Consider the following 18934-nt stretch of genomic DNA (forward strand, 5'->3'; position numbering starts at 1 on the left):
GGTTCATCTCAGGCAACAATATTTCCTATAGTCCTACATATAAGGAAAAACCAAGATGGCGCCGTACTGGATGGCTGTCGTTTTACAAGCTCTGACCCAAGACAGCTTTTCTGTGATTATTTTGTCCTTTATTTTGACTCTATTTCCTGTAATGTATCCTCTATTATTTCTTACAACCGACAAGAACTTTGAACATCAGATCGGCAGTTACTTACCCCAGTTCCGGCTTCTACTTCGACTCATCTGCCCTGGGCTCCCTCTGTAATTCCAACCCAATTTTCGGCGTTACAGAGAAGAGAGGGTGGATCCTGGTGAGATTAAGGCGAAGGGAAAACCGGCCACCTCTTCCCTCCATTCCACTGGCTAATGTACAGTCACTCGATAATAAGATGGATGACCTCTAATCGCGGATTTGTTACCAAGGTGACTCTCGGAACTGCAATATTCTTTGCTTTTCAGAAACATGGCTCTCAAACAAGATACCCCCCACGGCTATCCAACTCGATGGATTCTCCATTCACCGGGCGGACAGGACAGTGGAGTCGGGGAAATCGAGGGGGGGAGGGGTTTGCCTTTTCATCAACTCCAACTGGTGTGGTAATTCCAGCACGGTGGAAGTGTCGACCCACTGTTCACCTGTCTTGGAATACCTGATGGTCAAATGCCGACCCTTCTACCTCTCGAGGGAGTTTTCAGTTGTTTTTTATCATGACTGCTGTATACATTCCACCTCAGGACAATAAAAATAATAAGCTGGCACTTAAGAACTGAACAAGGCTATAAACAAGCAGGAAACCCTACACCCAGGGGCTGCCTTTCTGGTTTCCGGCGATTTTAATTAATGCCCAACTTCCATCAACACATCTCCAATGACACTAAAGGCGATAAAGTCCTAGACCACTGCTATTCTACCCACAAGCAAGGACACAAGGCCCTCCCTCGAAGTACCAGCGATTCGCTCTGTTGAGAAATGGTCACCAGAATCAGAGGGTAAGCTACAGGACTGCTTTGCTAGCGCTGACTGGAATATGTTTCGAGATTTCACCGATAACATCGACGAGCTAACCATCTCCGTCACCGGCTTCAATAGAAAATGCATCAGCGACGTTGTACCCACGGTGAAGGTTCACTGCTTCCCCAATCAAAAGCCCTGGATTAACACTGAAGTTGGTGCTAAACTAAAGGACAGGATTACCACACACAGAGCTATCGTGGACAACGCTGAGGCTACGGCCGAAGACAGGAATAAGTACAAGAAGGCCCGCTATGACCTCCACAGAGCCATCAAACGAGCAAAAGGACAATATAGGAATAAGGTGAAATCAAATTACACAGGCTCTGACACCCGCCACATGTGGCAGGGGCTACAGTCTACTACGGATTACAAAAGAAGACCCAGCCATGATCTGCCCAACGATGCCTCTCTACCAGACAAACTCAATGCATTTTATGCACGCTTTGACAACAACATCGATCCGGGCGTGAGGGCCGTCACACCTTTAGGGTCTTTAATCAGGTCAACACCTGCAAGGCCGCGGGCCACGACGGTATTCCAGCGTTCTCAGAGCATGCGCAGAACAGCTGGCAGGCATATTCACGGTCATTTTCATCCTCTCCTTGTCCCAGTCTGTAATCCCCACATGTTTTAAAATGACCACAATCAAGGCTTCATGCCACAATGATTGCCGCCCTGTAGTACTCACTTCTGTAATCATGAAGTGCTTTGAGAGGCTGGTTATGGCACACATTAACTCCACCATCCCAGATACCCTAGACCCACTCTAATTTGCATACCACCCCAACAGATCCATTGATGACGCAATCTCAATTGCTCTCCACACTGCACTCACCCACCTAGATAAGAGGAATAACTATGTGAGAATGCTGTTCATTGACTATAGCTCGTCACAAAGCTTAGGACTCTGGGTCTGAACACCTCCCTCTGCAATTGGATCCTGGACTTCCTGACGGGCCAACCTGAGGTGGTGAGGGTAGGCAACATCACCTCCACCACACTGACCCTTAACACAGGAGCCCCACAGGGGTGTGTGCTTAGTCCCCTCCTGTACTCCTTATTCACCCACGATTGTGTGGCCACGCACCACTGCAACACCATTATCAAGTTCCCTGACGGTACGACGGTAGTAGGCCTGATCATCGGCAACGATGAATCAGCCTACAGGGAGGAGGTCAGTGACCTGGCAGTGTGGTGCCGTAGCAACAACTTCACCCTCAACGTCAGCAAGACCAAGGAGCTGATCGTGGACTACAGAAAACGTAGGGGCGAGCACATCCCCATCCACATCAACAGGGTGACAGTGGAGCATGTAAACAGCTTCATGTTCCTCTAATCACTAAAGACTTAAAGTGGTCCAAACACACACACAGTCATGAAGAAGGCACGACAGTGCCTCTTCCCTCTGATGTGGTTGAAAAAGTTTGGCATGGGCCCTCAAATCCTTAAAAGGTTCTACAGCTGTACAATTGAGAGCATATTGACTGGCTGCATCATTGTTTGGTATGGCAACAGCACCGCCCTCAATCGCATAGCGCTACAGAGGGTTGTGAGGACAGCCCAGTACATCACTGGGACCGAGCTCCCTGCCATCCAGGACCTCTATATCAGGCGGTGTGAAAACAAGGCCCGGAAAATCGTCAAAGACCCCCAACCACCCAAGCCATAGACTATTTTCTCTGCTGCCACAGGGCAAGAGGTACCGGTGCAACAAGTCTGACACCAACAGGCTCTTGAACAGCTTCTGTCTCCAAGCAATACAACTGATAAATAGCTAACAAAATAGCTACATGGGCCGAGTTTACCTTGTATCTTTATTGACCTTTTATTTCAATATTTGCACTCTCTATGGACATTCACAAGGCCCTAAATACTCACACACACTGTCACTCCAACACACACACTGTCACTCACTCCATCATCTGCTCACTCACACATAATATGCACAGACATTTAAACTGACTCTACACACCCACACACCCACTCACATACAAGCTGCTGCTACTCTGTTTATCATATATCCTGTTGCCTAATCGCCCTATATCTACCTCCATCACTCCAGTATCCCTGCAAATGTACATATGTTATTGGAACTGACTTTTCAAATATTTCCTGTATATAGTATGCTTAGTTAGTTACTTTATGGTGTATTTCATATTTCTTATTCTTATTTCTCGTGTGTATTTTTCTAGTAATACATTGTTATTGATTATTGCATTGTTGGGTTTTGAGTTTGCAAGAAAGGCATTTCACTGTATTTGTGCATGTGACATTAAAACTTGAAACCTGTATAAGTTAATAAATGGATAGGAGAATCCCTGCGGAGACACTCGCCTGAGTCTCTTGGGGCCGTCTGAGGCGCTGGGACCGGAGGTAGACTTGCGTTTCCGGGGGCGACCGGGCCCTCTGCGAGCAGGGCTGTGAGAGGTCTCTGCTTTCTGGCGGTCATGTTTTCTCTGCAGCTTTGTCAGTTCTCTCTGTTTCTCTTTGTAACGTCTCTGGATCTCCGCTAGCTGGACTCGTATCGCTAGCTCCGCCCCATCCACCGTCTCCATGACACCCTTCACCGGACACACCTGCAGACAGATAGACATGAAGTATATAGTAGATTGTAAATGAACTGTACTGTGTGATGATACTTAGAAAATGTAGCTTGTGTATCTATGTGTATATACAGTACAGTTATATACTGTGTATCTATGTATATACAGTACAGTGTATACTGTATATCTGTGTATATATACATATATATATAGTACAGTTATATACTGTGTTTTAACATGTATGTACAGTACCGTTATATACTGTGTATCTGTGTATATACAGTACAGTTATATTCTGTACATGTGCATTATATGTTTGAGTAAACAAGTAGAGTGTGTATACCTACAGGACTGTCTGTGTGTGCACATTTGAGTGTGTGTGTTCAGTTATGTGTGTGTATGGAAAGTTCTATGTGTGGTTAGGCATACACACATACCGGCTCGTGGCGAGGCGTCCAGCTGCATTTCCGCCGCAGGTTGAAGGTCCTCTTGATGGGACAGTGTTTCCCCTCCCCCCTCCCTGGAGCTCCTCCCCCAAGCTCCAGACTGCGAGCCGCAGCCAGGGTCGCCAGGCTACTAAGATCAAAGGTCAAAACGTCCTCTCCTGAGGAGAGAGAGAAAATAATTACATTATTTTTTACTATTGCCGCCCCCTAAACAAGTGATTGGCAAACAAGGTGAATGTTAGCTAAGTTATAGCATTCACACCCACACGATCTCACACACACACACACACACACACACTCATCGGCTGAGTGAGAGGGAAAGAGGTGGACAGACGGAGAGAAAGAAGGAGGGAGAGTGCTAAAGGAGTGCTGTCTCTCCATCTATCACTGTCATTAACTCTGTCATTGTCACCGCCCGCAGATCAACTAGAATATTCATGAGGGATCAGCCAGAGCACGCACGCACACACACACACACACACACACACACACACACACACACACACACACACACACACACACACACACACACACACACACACACACACACACACACACACACACACACACACACCGGTTCATTTCGCTGAGCTGCAAAGACAGTCAAATTGCTGCGCACAAGAGAAAAGTAGAGGGAGAGAGAAGATGATAAAGACAAAGGGAGGGAGGGAGGTGGAGAAGGGAGAACGAGGCAGAGGAGAAAGAGGTGGAGAAGGGAAGATAAGGCAGGAGAGAAGGGAGGATGAGAAGGGAGGATGAGAAGTGAGGACAGGGTAGAGAGAAGGAGGAGGAGAAGGGAGGACAAGGTAGAGGAGAAGGGGGAGGAGAAGGGAAGATGAGGTAGAGGAGAAGGAGGAGGAGAAGGGAGGACAAGGTAGAGGAGAAGGAGGAGGGGAAGGGACGACGAGGCAGAGGAGAAAGAGGAGGAGAAGAGAGGATGAGGCAGAGGAGAAGGGAGGACAAGGTAGAGGAAAAGGAGGAGGAGAAGGGAGGACAAGGAAGAGGAGAAGGAGGAGAAGCAATAAGGCTAAGTATGTATTTATTGTCCTACATCTCCTCATTACCGACTAGGACACAATCCAATTTACCCTCCAGGGGTAGAGAGGGAGGAGAGAAGAGGGGAAAGAAGGGTACTGACTCAGTCTATTAAGGAGAAAGAGAGGGAGGGGGAAGATGGAGAGAGAGAGAGAGAGAGAGAGAGAGAGAGAGAGAGAGAGAGAGAGAGAGAGAGAGAGGATCAAACACCATTGTAAATACAACCCATATTTATGTTTACTTATTTTCCCTTTTGTACTTTAACTATTTGCACATAATATGACATTGGAAATGTCTTTATTATTTTGGAACTTTTGTGAGTGTAATGATTACTGTACATTTTTTTATTGTTTATTTCACTTTTGTTTATTATCTATTTCACTTGCTTTAGTAATGTAAACATATGCCTCCCATGCCAATAAAGTCCTTAAGTTGAAAATGAAGAAAGAGAAAGAGAGGGGGGGTAGCAAGAGAAAAAAGGAGAAGGCAGAAGAGAAGAGAGAGATGGATGATAGAGGAGAAAGAGCGAGAAAGGGGTGTGTCTGCTAGGCCAATAAGGAGCAGTGTCTGGTTTTACTACTGACCCGCTCACAGCTGGACCCCTGGAGCTGAACGGCTATTCACTTACAATATTACAAAGCTGTGTGTAAGCTCAAACCATAGAACAGGCAGGGCACACATAATATATTAAAAGAGAGGAGGGCAAGGAGAAGGAACAGAAAGTAAGGGATGGAGAGAAAGAGTGTGAGTGAGAGGGAAAGTAAGAAACAGTGGGATAAAGAGAGAGTTAATGAAATAATGAATTAACCAATACCATCAGAGACAGAGAGAGAGAGAGACAAGGCAGAGGAGGAGGAGAAGAGAGGACGAGGCAGAAGAGAAGGATAAGAGAGGATGAGGCAGAGGAGAAGGGAGGACGAGGCAGAGGAGAAGAAAGGAGGACGAGGCAGAGGAGAAGGAGGAGGAGAAAGGAGGACGAGGCAGAGGAGGAGAAAGGAGGACGAGGCAGAGGAGAAGGAAGAGGAGAAAGGAGGATGAGGCAGAGGAGAAGGAGGAGGAGAAAGGAGGATGAGGCAGAGGAGAAGGAAGAGGAGAAAGGAGGATGAGGCAGAGGAGAAGGAGGAGGAGAAAGGAGGATGAGGCAGAGGAGAAGGAAGAGGAGAAAGGAGGACGAGGCAGAGGAGAAGGAGGAGGAGAAAGGAGGACGAGGCAGAGGAGAAGGAGGAGGAGAAAGGAGGACGAGGCAGAGGAGGAGAAAGGAGGACGAGGCAGAGGAGAAGGAAGAGGAGAAAGGAGGATGGGGCAGAGGAGAAGGAGGAGGAGAAAGGAGGATGAGGCAGAGGAGAAGGAAGAGGAGAAAGGAGGACGAGGCAGAGGAGAAGGAGGAGGAGAAAGGAGGATGAGGCAGAGGAGAAGGAAGAGGAGAAAGGAGGACGAGGCAGAGGAGAAGGAGGACTAGAAGCAATAAGAGGCTAAGAATCTATTTATTGTCCTCCATCTCCTCATTACCGACTAGGACACAATCCAATTTACCCTCCAGGGGTAGAGAGGGAGGAGAGAAGAGGGGAAAGAAGGGTACTGACTCAGTCTATTAAGGAGAAAAAGAGGGAGGGGGAAGATGGAGAGAGAGAGTGTGTCATGCTCAACATGAGCTCCTGATATATTTCATATTTTTTTGTTTTTAATGAGATAAACACTAATCGAAAAAGAATTCCAGACAAGAAGTGATGAACAACAACTCTATTCAGTCTGAATAGAAAAAAAAGTTACTTTGCGCCTCAAGTTAAGAAGTTTTGACTCGCTAGCTACACAACAAAGACCTAGCCAGCAGACTAACAAGCTAGCCAGAAGAAATGAGCTAGAACAAACCTAGCAAGGGGAGTTAATACAACTACATCAAATGACCAAACTGAGTGAGTAAACCAAAAAGGAGCACGGACTAACTTTAAACATATCTTCTGTTTTTTTGTGTGAAGATTTGTCACTCTTTTTGCTGTTTTTTTAAACTAAATTAGAGCTAGCTAGCAACAGCAGCAGACAAACAAATCAGTTGCTATGGCAACAGGGCAGCAGGACAGAGCAGCAGCAGCAGTAGTATCAGAGCCACAGGCACCATGTCCCCACTCCCCCTCAGCCCTGAATCCATTCTCTACCCTCCAGAGGCAAAAAATGACACGAGGAAATCTTTTAAACAGAAACTACTAAAGGGGAGGCCAGAAACCCTTTTCGCAGACCTCTACAAAAACGGTGAGGTGAGTAATCTCATCTTCCTCACTGACCAGCCAAATGCATGGCGCTCAGCAGTGTGCTCTCACTACCCATCCATAAAGAAAGAGGGAATCTGTAATGGGCGGAAGCTGAAAATCAAAGAGACAGACGACCCTATTAGCACCATGATAACAATCAACCTCTACAAGAGACTGGGACTGTCATGGTACAAGGTAACATTAGGGTGTATGAAACAGACTGGGACTGTCATGGTACAAGGTAACATTAGGGTGTATGAAACAGACTGGGACTGTCATGGTACGAGGTAACATTAGGCTGTATGAAACAGACTGGGACTGTCGTGGTACAAGGTAACATTAGGGTGTATGAAACAGACTGGGACTGTCATGGTACAAGGTAACATTAGGCTGTATGAAACAGACTGGGACTGTCGTGGTACAAGGTAACATTAGGGTGTATGAAACAGACTGGGACTGTCATGGTACAAGGTAACATTAGGGTGTATGAAACAGACTGGGACTGTCATGGTACAAGGTAACATTAGGGTGTATGAAACAGACTGGGACTGTCGTGGTACAAGGTAACATTAGGGTGTATGAAACAGACTGGGACTGTCGTGGTACAAGGTAACATTAGGCTGTATGAAACAGACTGGGACTGTCATGGTATAAGGTAACATTAGGGTGTATGAAACAGACTGGGACTGTCGTGGTACAAGGTAACATTAGGCTGTATGAAACAGACTGGGACTGTCATGGTACAAGGTAACATTAGGGTGTATGAAACAGACTGGGACTGTCGTGGTACAAGGTAACATTAGGGTGTATGAAACAGACTGGGACTGTCATGGTACAAGGTAACATTAGGCTGTATGAAACAGACTGGGACTGTCATGGTATAAGGTAACATTAGGGTGTATGAAACAGACTGGGACTGTCATGGTACAAGGTAACATTAGGCTGTATGAAACAGACTGGGACTGTCATGGTATAAGGTAACATTAGGGTGTATGAAACAGACTGGGACTGTCATGGTACAAGGTAACATTAGGGTGTATGAAACAGACTGGGACTGTCATGGTACAAGGTAACATTAGGGTGTATGAAACAGACTGGGACTGTCGTGGTACAAGGTAACATTAGGGTGTATGAAACAGACTGGGACTGTCGTGGTACAAGGTAACATTAGGGTGTATGAAACAGACTGGGACTGTCATGGTACAAGGTAACATTAGGCTGTATGAAACAGACTGGGACTGTCATGGTACAAGGTAACATCAGGCTGTTTGAAACAGACTTTCAGACCATTAAGGAGAGAGCGGAGAGAGAGAAGGATACCAACAGTGATATGCCCTCCCACAAGACAAACTCCACCAGCACCACCCTCACCCCTACTATCCCCACCCAAAAAGGCACATTCAGCACCTCTCTTCCCACCATAGAGGAGGACACGCCCCAGGAGGAGAGCGAGCCCCTCAGTGCAGACCAGGCTCAGGCCCTCCTCACCACCATGGCTGCCATGAGGGATGAGTTCACCAAACTGGAGGGGGAGGTGGTCCTGCTGAGGGAGAGCAAACAGCAACCAGACAACCACACCTTAGAGGAGTTCCTGACCAAGGTGTTAACATCAACCACACCTTAGAGGAGCTCCTGACCAAGGTGTTAACATCAACCAGACCTTAGAGGAGCTCCTGACCAAGGTGTTAACATCAACCAGACCTTAGAGGAGCTCCTGACCAAGGTGTTAACATCAACCAGACCTTAGAGGAGCTCCTGACCAAGGTGTAAATATCAACCAGACCTTAGAGGAGCTCCTGACCAAGGTGTTAACATCAACCAGACCTTAGAGGAGTTCCTGACCAAGGTGTTAACATCAACCAGACCTTAGAGGAGTTCCTAACCAAGGTGTTAACATCAACCAGACCTTAGAGGAGTTCCTAACCAAGGTGTTAACATCAACCAGACCTTAGAGGAGCTCCTAACCAAGGTGTTAACATCAACCACACCTTAGAGGAGTTCCTGACCAAGGTGTTAACATCAACCACACCTTAGAGGAGCTCCTGACCAAGGTGTTAACATCAACCAGACCTTAGAGGAGCTCCTGACCAAGGTGTTAACATCAACCAGACCTTAGAGGAGCTCCTGACCAAGGTGTAAATATCAACCAGACCTTAGAGGAGCTCCTGACCAAGGTGTTAACATCAACCAGACCTTAGAGGAGTTCCTGACCAAGGTGTTAACATCAACCAGACCTTAGAGGAGTTCCTAACCAAGGTGTTAACATCAACCAGACCTTAGAGGAGCTCCTGACCAAGGTGTTAACATCAACCAGACCTTAGAGGAGCTCCTAACCAAGGTGTTAACATCAACCAGACCTTAGAGGAGCTCCTGACCAAGGTGTAAACATCAACCAGACCTTAGAGGAGCTCCTAACCAAGGTGTTAACATCAACCAGACCTTAGAGGAGTTCCTGACCAAGGTGTTAACATCAACCAGACCTTAGAGGAGCTCCTGACCAAGGTGTTAACATCAACCACACCTTAGAGGAGCTCCTGACCAAGGTGTTAACATCAACCACACCTTAGAGGAGCTCCTAACCAAGGTGTTAACATCAACAAGACCTTAGAGGAGCTCCTAACCAAGGTGTAAACATCAACCAGACCTTAGAGGAGCTCCTAACCAAGGTGTAAACATCAACCAGACCTTAGAGGAGCTCCTAACCAAGGTGTAAACATCAACCAGACCTTAGAGGAGCTCCTGACCAAGGTGTTAACATCAACCAGACCTTAGAGGAGCTCCTAACCAAGGTGTAAACATCAACCAGACCTTAGAGGAGCTCCTGACCAAGGTGTTAACATCAACCAGACCTTAGAGGAGCTCCTAACCAAGGTGTAAACATCAACCAGACCTTAGAGGAGCTCCTGACCAAGGTGTTAACATCAACCAGACCTTAGAGGAGCTCCTAACCAAGGTGTAAATATCAACCAGACCTTAGAGGAGTTCCTGACCAAGGTGTTAACATCAACCAGACCTTAGAGGAGCTCCTAACCAAGGTGTAAACATCAACCAGACCTTAGAGGAGCTCCTGACCAAGGTGTTAACATCAACCAGACCTTAGAGGAGCTCCTAACCAAGGTGTAAACATCAACCAGACCTTAGAGGAGCTCCTAACCAAGGTCTTAACATCAACCAGACCTTAGAGGAGTTCCTGACCAAGGTGTAAACATCAACCAGACCTTAGAGGAGCTCCTAACCAAGGTGTAAACATCAACCAGACCTTAGAGGAGTTCCTGACCAAGGTGTTAACATCAACCAGACCTTAGAGGAGCTCCTAACCAAGGTGTAAACATCAACCAGACCTTAGAGGAGCTCCTAACCAAGGTGTTAACATCAACCAGACCTTAGAGGAGCTCCTAACCAAGGTGTTAACATCAACCAGACCTTAGAGGAGCTCCTAACCAAGGTGTTAACATCAACCAGACCTTAGAGGAGCTCCTAACCAAGGTGTTAACATCAACCAGACCTTAGAGGAGCTCCTAACCAAGGTGTTAACATCAACCAGACCTTAGAGGAGCTCCTAACCAAGGTGTTAACATCAACCAGACCTTAGAGGAGCTCCTAACCAAGGTGTTAACATCAACCAGACCTTAGAGGAGCTCCTAACCAAGGTGTTAACATCAACCAGACCTTAGAGGAGCTCCTAACCAAGGTGTAAACATCAACCAGACCTTAGAGGAGCTCCTAACCAAGGTGTAAACATCAACCAGACCTTAGAGGAGCTCCTAACCAAGGTGTAAACATCAACCAGACCTTAGAGGAGCTCCTAACCAAGGTGTTAACATCAACCAGACCTTAGAGGAGCTCCTAACCAAGGTGTTAACATCAACCAGACCTTAGAGGAGATCCTAACCAAGGTGTAAACATCAACCAGACCTTAGAGGAGCTCCTGACCAAGGTGTTAACATCAACCAGACCTTAGAGGAGATCCTAACCAAGGTGTAAACATCAACCAGACCTTAGAGGAGCTCCTAACCAAGGTGTAAACATCAACCAGACAACCACACCTTAGAGGAGCTCCTAACCAAGGTGAGGACAGAGCAGGACAGCAGCCTTACAACACAGCTGAAAGAGGTTCAGCAAGAGCGAGATGGACTCAAGAGAGAGCTGGCTGATCTAACAAAGGAGGTGAGAGAGCTCCAAAAAGACAGGCAGAGCCGTAATAACGACCTGACCTCACTAAGAGAGGACAGGCTGCAGGAGAGAAAGAGAACAGAGGGACAGGCTGCAGGAGAACAGAGGACAGAGAGGACAGGCTGCAGGAGAGAAAGAGAACAGAGGACAGGCTGCAGGAGAGCAAGAGAACAGAGGACAGGCTGCAGGAGAAAAGAGAACAGAGGGACAGGCTGCAGGAGAGAAAGAGAACAGAGGACAGGCTGCAGGAGAGCAAGAGAACAGAGGACAGGCTGCAGGAGAGCAAGAGAACAGAGGACAGGCTACAGGAGAGAAAGGGAACAGAGGACAGGCTGCAGGAGCAGCTAGACCACCACTCTATGACCTGCCCTCACACAGCAGAGGAGCCCAGCTCAACCAGCCAGGCTTCCCCAGCCCTGCCTGCTGCACCCCTCCTCGCCAGCCCACAGAACAGCCTCCCACTGACAGCGGCACCGGCACAGACCAGCCACACCCCCACCAGCCCCCCCTCTGCCCCATCCAGTCCAGAAGAAACACTGTCTGACATCGTCCTGTTGATGGACTCAAATGGGAAGTTTGTTCAGGAGAAGAAACTTTTCCCTAGACACAAAAGGAGAATGGTGTGGTGCCCAACAACGCAGAGTGCCATGGAGCTGCTTGATAAGGCCCATCTTGGGTCGCCAAGCCACATAATCATACACACCGGAAGCAACAACCTGCATGCTCAGCAGGAGAGGGTGGCGACTTCACTACGGGGAGTGATTGAGAAGACCTCCGCAATCTTCCCCAACTCAAGAATCGTGGTGTCAACCCTTCAACAGAGGAAGGACTTCCACCCTGCCACAATCCAAAGAATAAACGCCAGCCTCTCCCGGGACTGTGCCCTACGACCCAATGTACACCTGGCCCACCATCCCACCCTCCATCTGGACTGTCTCTATGACCATGTTCACCTGTACAGGGAGACAGTCCCCATCCTTGCCAAGACTCTCAAGGACGTCGCTTTAAACCGCAGCCCGACCTCTCCACCCAGGAACAGCAGAGCAATCTCCACCCCGCCGAGATCACCGAGACAACACCCCGGACCAGCACCCTGGACCCCCCCAGCCACGACCACAGCACCACCAACCTCAATGCCCACCACAGCCAGCGCAGCACAGACCACCCCAGCCCAGCTTCAGAGCCACCCAGACGAGGCTTCCCACCCCCCCTGCCCCCCACCGCAGACCCACACTTGGAGGAGCCACAGCACAGCAGGCAGAGCTACGCACAGGCTGTGAGAGGAGCAACTGGCCCAGCCCCCACCAACGAAATGAGTGACATTAAACAAATGCTGAGTCTACTATGCTCACGTGATAGGCCGAGGGTCATGGTAAGATGAGCACAAGAACTCCACCATCCTCACACTACATCCACCCAAGTGGCGTGACACAAATTCTATCCTAAATGATAAACACATCACATTTGCATAATAAGAGTTTACGTTAATTGAAAAATCTAATAATTCTTGTTGGATTATGAGTGTTTGTGTCATTTTGAAGGTAAAGAAAAAACAGTTATGAAATCTTTTTACGTTGCATGTTTGAATTTACAAGGTTTGAAGTCCTCTGCTTTTGGGCTAAAGAGCAGAAACCCAGACTTCCTGAAAGAAATTGCTGATGTTGATATTCTAGTACTACAGGAAACATGGTGCAGAGGTGATGTTTCCACTGGCTGTCCACTAGGTTAGAGGGAGATAATCATACCACCCACTAAATTAAAAGGAATCAGACAGGGCAGAGACTCAGGACAGGGCAGAGACTCAGGACAGGGCAGAGACTCAGGGGGAATGTTAATATGGTATAAATCTGAACTAATTCATTCAATCGAATTGATCAAAACAGGAGAATTCTCTATCTGGTTAAAAATCAACAAGGAGGCTATCTTGACAGATAAAAACGTCTTCCTCTGTGCCACATACATTCCCCCCTCAGAGTCACCCTACTTCAATGAAGAGAGTTTCTCCATTCTAGAGGGGGAGATTAGTCACTTTCAGGCCCAAGGCAACGTACTGGTCTGTGGAGACCTGAATGCCAGAACAGCAGAAGAACAAGACACTATTAACAGTCATGGAGATAAACACCTACCAGGAAGCAACAACCTTTCCCTCCCCACGTACCCCCACAGAAACAACTATGACAAAGTGAAAAACAAAAATGGAGTACAGCTCGTGAAGCTCTGTCGAACACTGGGTCTGTACATAGTCAATGGTAGGCTGAGAGGGGACTCCTATGGTAGGTACACCTACAGCTCATCCCTTGGCAGCAGCTCTGTAGACTACTTCCTCACCGACCTAAACCCAGAGTCTCTCAGAGCCTTCACAGTCAGCCCACTAACACCTATCTCAGACCACAGTAAAATCACAGTGTATCTGAGAAGAGCGGAACCCAACCATGAAGCATCACGGCCCAATAAATTACATGGTACTAAACAGGCCTATAGATGGAGTGCAAACAGTACAGACATCTACCAAGAAGCAGTTAGTAGCCAAAAAATACAATCTCTCCTGAACAACTTTTTAGCCTTAACATTCTCCTTCAGCAATGAAGGTGTAAATTTGGCCATTTGGAACATAAACTTTATATTTGACAAATTAGCCTCCTTGGCTAATCTAAAGAAGCATAAGAGCAAACCAGAAATAACAGATAATGAAAAATGGTTTGATAATGATTGCAAAAATCAAAGAAAGTCATTGAGAAAAATATCGAATCAAAAACACAGAGAACCAGACAACAAAAATATACGCCTTCAATATGGGGAAACACTGAAGCAATACAAACACACCCTAAGAACAAAAAAGGAACAGCACATTAGAAATCAGCTGGATGGAATTGAGGAATCCATAGAATCAAACCACTTCTCGGAGAATTGGAATAAATTAAACAAACCTCATCATGAGGAATTGGCTATCCAAAATGGGGATATGTGGAGAAATCACTTTGCAAACCTCTACAGCAATATAACAAAGAGCCCAGAACAAAAAGATATACAAGAAAAATTACAAATCCTTCAATCAGCAGTCAAAGACTATCATAATCCTGTGGATACCCCAATTACAGAAGAAGAATTATTGGAAAAACTATGCACTCCAACCCAAAAATGCCTGTGGTGCTGATGGTATTTTAAATGAAATGATCAAATATACAGAGCACAAATTCAAATTGGCTGTACTCAAACTCTTCAACATTATCCTCACTGCAGGTATTTTCCCTGATATTTGGAACCAGGGATTGATCACACCAATCTATAAAAATGGAGACAAATTTGAGAGAGAGAGAGAGAGAGATTGTAAATACAACCCATATTTTTGTTTATTTATTTTCCCTTCTGTACTATTTGCACATAATATGACATTGGAAATGTCTTTATTCTTTTGGAACTTTTGTGAGTGTAATGATTACTGTAAAAAAAAATCAATGTTTATTTCACTTTTGTTCATTATCTATTTCATTTGCTTTGGCAATGTAAACATATGCTTCCCATGCCAATAAAGCCCTTAAAGTGAAAAGAGAGGGGGGGGAGAGATAGGGGGAGAGGGCATAGCAGGAGAAAGAAGGAGAAGGCAGAGGGAGGGAAGGTGAGTGAGCAAGAGACATTTAGACCAGTCGACAGAGCAGAAGAGACGAGAGAGATGGATGATAGAGGAGAAAGAGAGTAAATGGGTGTGTCTGCTAGGCCAATAAGGAGCAGTGTCTGGTTTTACTACTGACCCACTCACAGCTGGACCCCTGGAGCTGAACGGCTATTCACTTACAATATTACAAAGCTGTGTGTAAGCTCAAACCATAGAACAGGCAGGGCACACATAATATATTAAAAGAGAGGAGGGCTAGGAGAAGGAACAGAAAGTAAGGGATGGAGAGAAAGAGTGTGAGTGAGAGGGAAAGTAAGAAACAGTGGGATAAAGAGAGAGTTAATGAAATAATGAATTAACCAATACCATCAGAGACAGAGAGACAGAGAGAGAGAGAGACAGAGAGAGAGAGAGACAGAGAGAGAGAGACAGGAAGGAAGGAAGGAAGGAAGGAAGGAAGGAAGGAAGGAAGGAAGGAAGGAAGGAAGGAAGGAAGGAAGGAAGGAAGGAAGGAAGGAAGGAAGGAAGGAAGGAAGGAAGGAAGGAAGGAAGGAAGGAAGGTAGGATGTATCTTGTCCTGGTTGGTAGAGGACATCGGAGTCTCGTCTGTCAGATCTCTGGGCCAATGAGAGGCTCTGGTTACCCCTGACTGGATGACATCACCACTGACATCAACAGGCCTAGTTTAGCCGCCCCGAGGAAGGCCGCCACAGATCGATACCATCCGCCCGCCCGCCCGCCACACACAAAGCTGTGCCGCACCTAATAATTATTTGCACTTAATTCTGTCATCAGGAAGGAATTACAGACCATTACATGGCTTTTATAAATGATAAGAAGAAACAACGACAAATGGAGAAAAGCGCAGCCAGTGTGGTTCATCTGGGATAACTTAACAGTTTATACACACGCACACACAAGTGTAAATAAAAACATGTTCTCTCAGGGGGACAAGGGGAAAATATGAATTGTTTAAAGTAGAACTGTTTTAACAAGAGCTTCTAATTAGTCAAGCAACACTCCAGAGCCTGGAGGGAGAGATGGAGGGAGGGAGGGAGAGATGGAGAGAGGGAGGGAGAGATGGAGGGAGGGATGGAGAGATGGACTGAGGGAGGGAGGGAGAGAGGGAGAGATGGAGGGAGGGATGAGACACTAACATTCTTGTATTGTGTATGTTTCTCTCCTATCTATCCATTTCCCCTCTCCCCCTCTCCTCATCCATCCCCCCTTTCCCATACAAATCCACCCCATCTCCCCCTCTCCCCCAACTACATCTCATCCTCCAGGGAAACATTTGATCTTTGGAGTTGAACAGAGAACATAGGAAGGAAGTTACACAGTCAGTGTGTGTGGTGTGTGTGAATGTGTGTGCTCTCACACATTTTCTCTCCACTCACCTCCTGTCTCTCTCTCCTTCTCCCTGTTCCTCTGCAGTATCCCCAGCTCAGCCAACTCTCCCAGTATCTCCATGCCTCGGTGTGGGAGTGGGCGTGGGGCAGGCAGCGGTGTGGTGGAGGGGAGCATAGCGGGGTAGCGGTCATCCCGAGTGGCACACAGCGCCGCAGCGATGAGAAGCTCCAGACTCCAGATGCAGGGATCATCACTGAGGGTAGAGGACGGTGCTGGAGTTGGGGTTGGGGCTTGGGTTGGGGCTGGGGTTGGGGCTTGGGTTGGGGCTGGGGTTGGGGTTGGGGCTTGGGTTGGGGCTTGGGTTGGGGTTGGGGCTGGGGTTGGGGTTGGGGTTGGGGTTGGGGTTGGGGTTGGGGCTTGGGTTGGGGCTGGGGTTGGGGTTGGGGTTGGGGTTGGGGTTGGGGCTGGGGTTGGGGCTGGGGTTGGGGTTGGGGTTGGGGTTGGGGCTGGAGAATTCTGGGGGCTGCTTAGTAACTCCACAGAGGCTTCACTCTGACTCCTTCTACCCCCTTCCTTCTCCTCTACGTTCTCCTCCTTCTTACCCTTCTCTCTCTCCTCCTTCTCCTCTACCTCCTCCTCCTTACTCTTCTCTCTCTCCTCATTCTCCTCTACCTCCTCCCTCTTCTCTCTCTCCTCCTTCTCCTCTACCTCCTTACCCTTCTCTCTCTCCTCCTTCTCCTCTACCTCCTCCTCCTTACTCTTCTCTCTCTCCTCCTCCTCTACCTCCTCCTCCTTACTCTTCTCTCTCTCATCCTTCTCTACCTTCTCCTCCTTACACTTCTCTCTCTCCTCCTTCTCCCCATGTATAGTTAGTTCCAGGGAAACAGTACAATCTGGTATGTGGTTATCTTTCAACTCTACTGAACTTTCCTCCTTCTCCTCCTCTTTCTTCTTCTCTGCTGGTTGTGAGTCTCTCAAGCCAGCTGGCTGAGCCAGGCTGCCCACAAAGACCTCTCCTTTCTGGGCATCCTCAGAAGCAGAGACTGGGGCTGGAGCTGGAACTGAGTCTGGGGATGGGGTTGAGGATGAGTTTGAAACTTGGGCAGGACAAGGCACCATTTCAGGGGTCTTCACTCCAAATAGTGGGGGCTCAGATACTGATTGCCCATCCACCTCTGCTCCTTCTCGTTCCCTTTCTACAACTCCACTAGATTCTACAACTGTGCAGCTGTTCTCCTTCTTCTCTTTTTCCGCATCCTCATTCTCCACAATCCTTGTGGTGTGTGGGCGGAGCTTAGGGCAGGGTTCAGCTGGCTCCACCTCCAGATCAGCATGTTCAGCAAATCGGGCCTCCTCTGGGGAAGGACCAGCCTTGTAACGCATGCCGATTTCTGGATAGGTGTAACCTGGTGGAAGATCTGAGACAGAGAAAGAATATAAACTCCTTTAGTCAAGACTAAATGTGTGTGTGTGTGGGGGGGGGGGGTTATTGATGACACCCTGCTGTCTGGTTGTGATTGCAGTGCAAACCCTGTCACCACCCAACTCTGTTATTGATGGTATCCCTCCACCCCCTGACAACGCCACCAGAGAAATGCATATCCTTCAGCCTACTGTCTTTCAAGGACCTTGGCAAGATAAGGAGGGTCTGTGTGAAATGTCTCTGACCTCCCACATATAGTACACACACACGTAGACACAAACACACACACACAGACACATAGACACACACAGACACAGACACATAGACACACACGCACACATATAGACACACAGACACATAGACACACACATAGACACACAGACACACACACACACACACACACACACACACACACACACACACACACACACACACACACACACACACACACACACACACACACACACATAGACACACAGACACCACATAGACACACACACACACACCAGAGACATAGACACACACACACACACACACACACACACAGACACACACACACACACACACACACACACACACACACACACACACACACACACACACACACACACACACACACACACACACACACACACACACACACACACACAGACACACATAGACACACATAGGCAAATAGACACAAAGACACACACACACATAGACACATTCACACACACATAGACACATTCACACACACATAGACACACACACACACACACACACACACACACACACACACACACACACACACACACACACACACACACACACACACACACACATAGACACACACACACAGACACAAACACACACATAGACACAGACACATAGACACAAAGACACACACAGACATCTTTCCTACACTCACACACAGACACACATAGACACATAGACTATGGGTCCATCCTTGCTTCAAACATTCTTTGCAGAATCAAAGAACAACAGGCTTCACACTTCTCCTGGGGTGTAGGGGTTTCTTATCTTTCCTACAGCATCATCCTCTCTCTCCTGGGGTGTAGGGGTTTCTTATCTTTCCTACAGCATCATC

General features: G+C 47.4%; 1 protein-coding gene across 1 annotated transcript in view; it reads right to left on the reverse strand.

The window, feature by feature from the left end:
• Window positions 1-18934, reverse strand: part of LOC106610139 (BAH and coiled-coil domain-containing protein 1) — a 131554-nt gene that overhangs the window by 24209 nt on the left and 88411 nt on the right. The window contains 3 exon segments of the mRNA XM_045724286.1: window positions 3350-3591; window positions 3996-4162; window positions 16469-17839. Coding sequence (XP_045580242.1) covers window positions 3350-3591; window positions 3996-4162; window positions 16469-17839 — 1780 coding nt within the window.

Source organism: Salmo salar, chromosome ssa01 (assembly GCF_905237065.1).
Source record: "Salmo salar chromosome ssa01, Ssal_v3.1, whole genome shotgun sequence".
Taxonomy (NCBI): domain Eukaryota; kingdom Metazoa; phylum Chordata; class Actinopteri; order Salmoniformes; family Salmonidae; genus Salmo; species Salmo salar.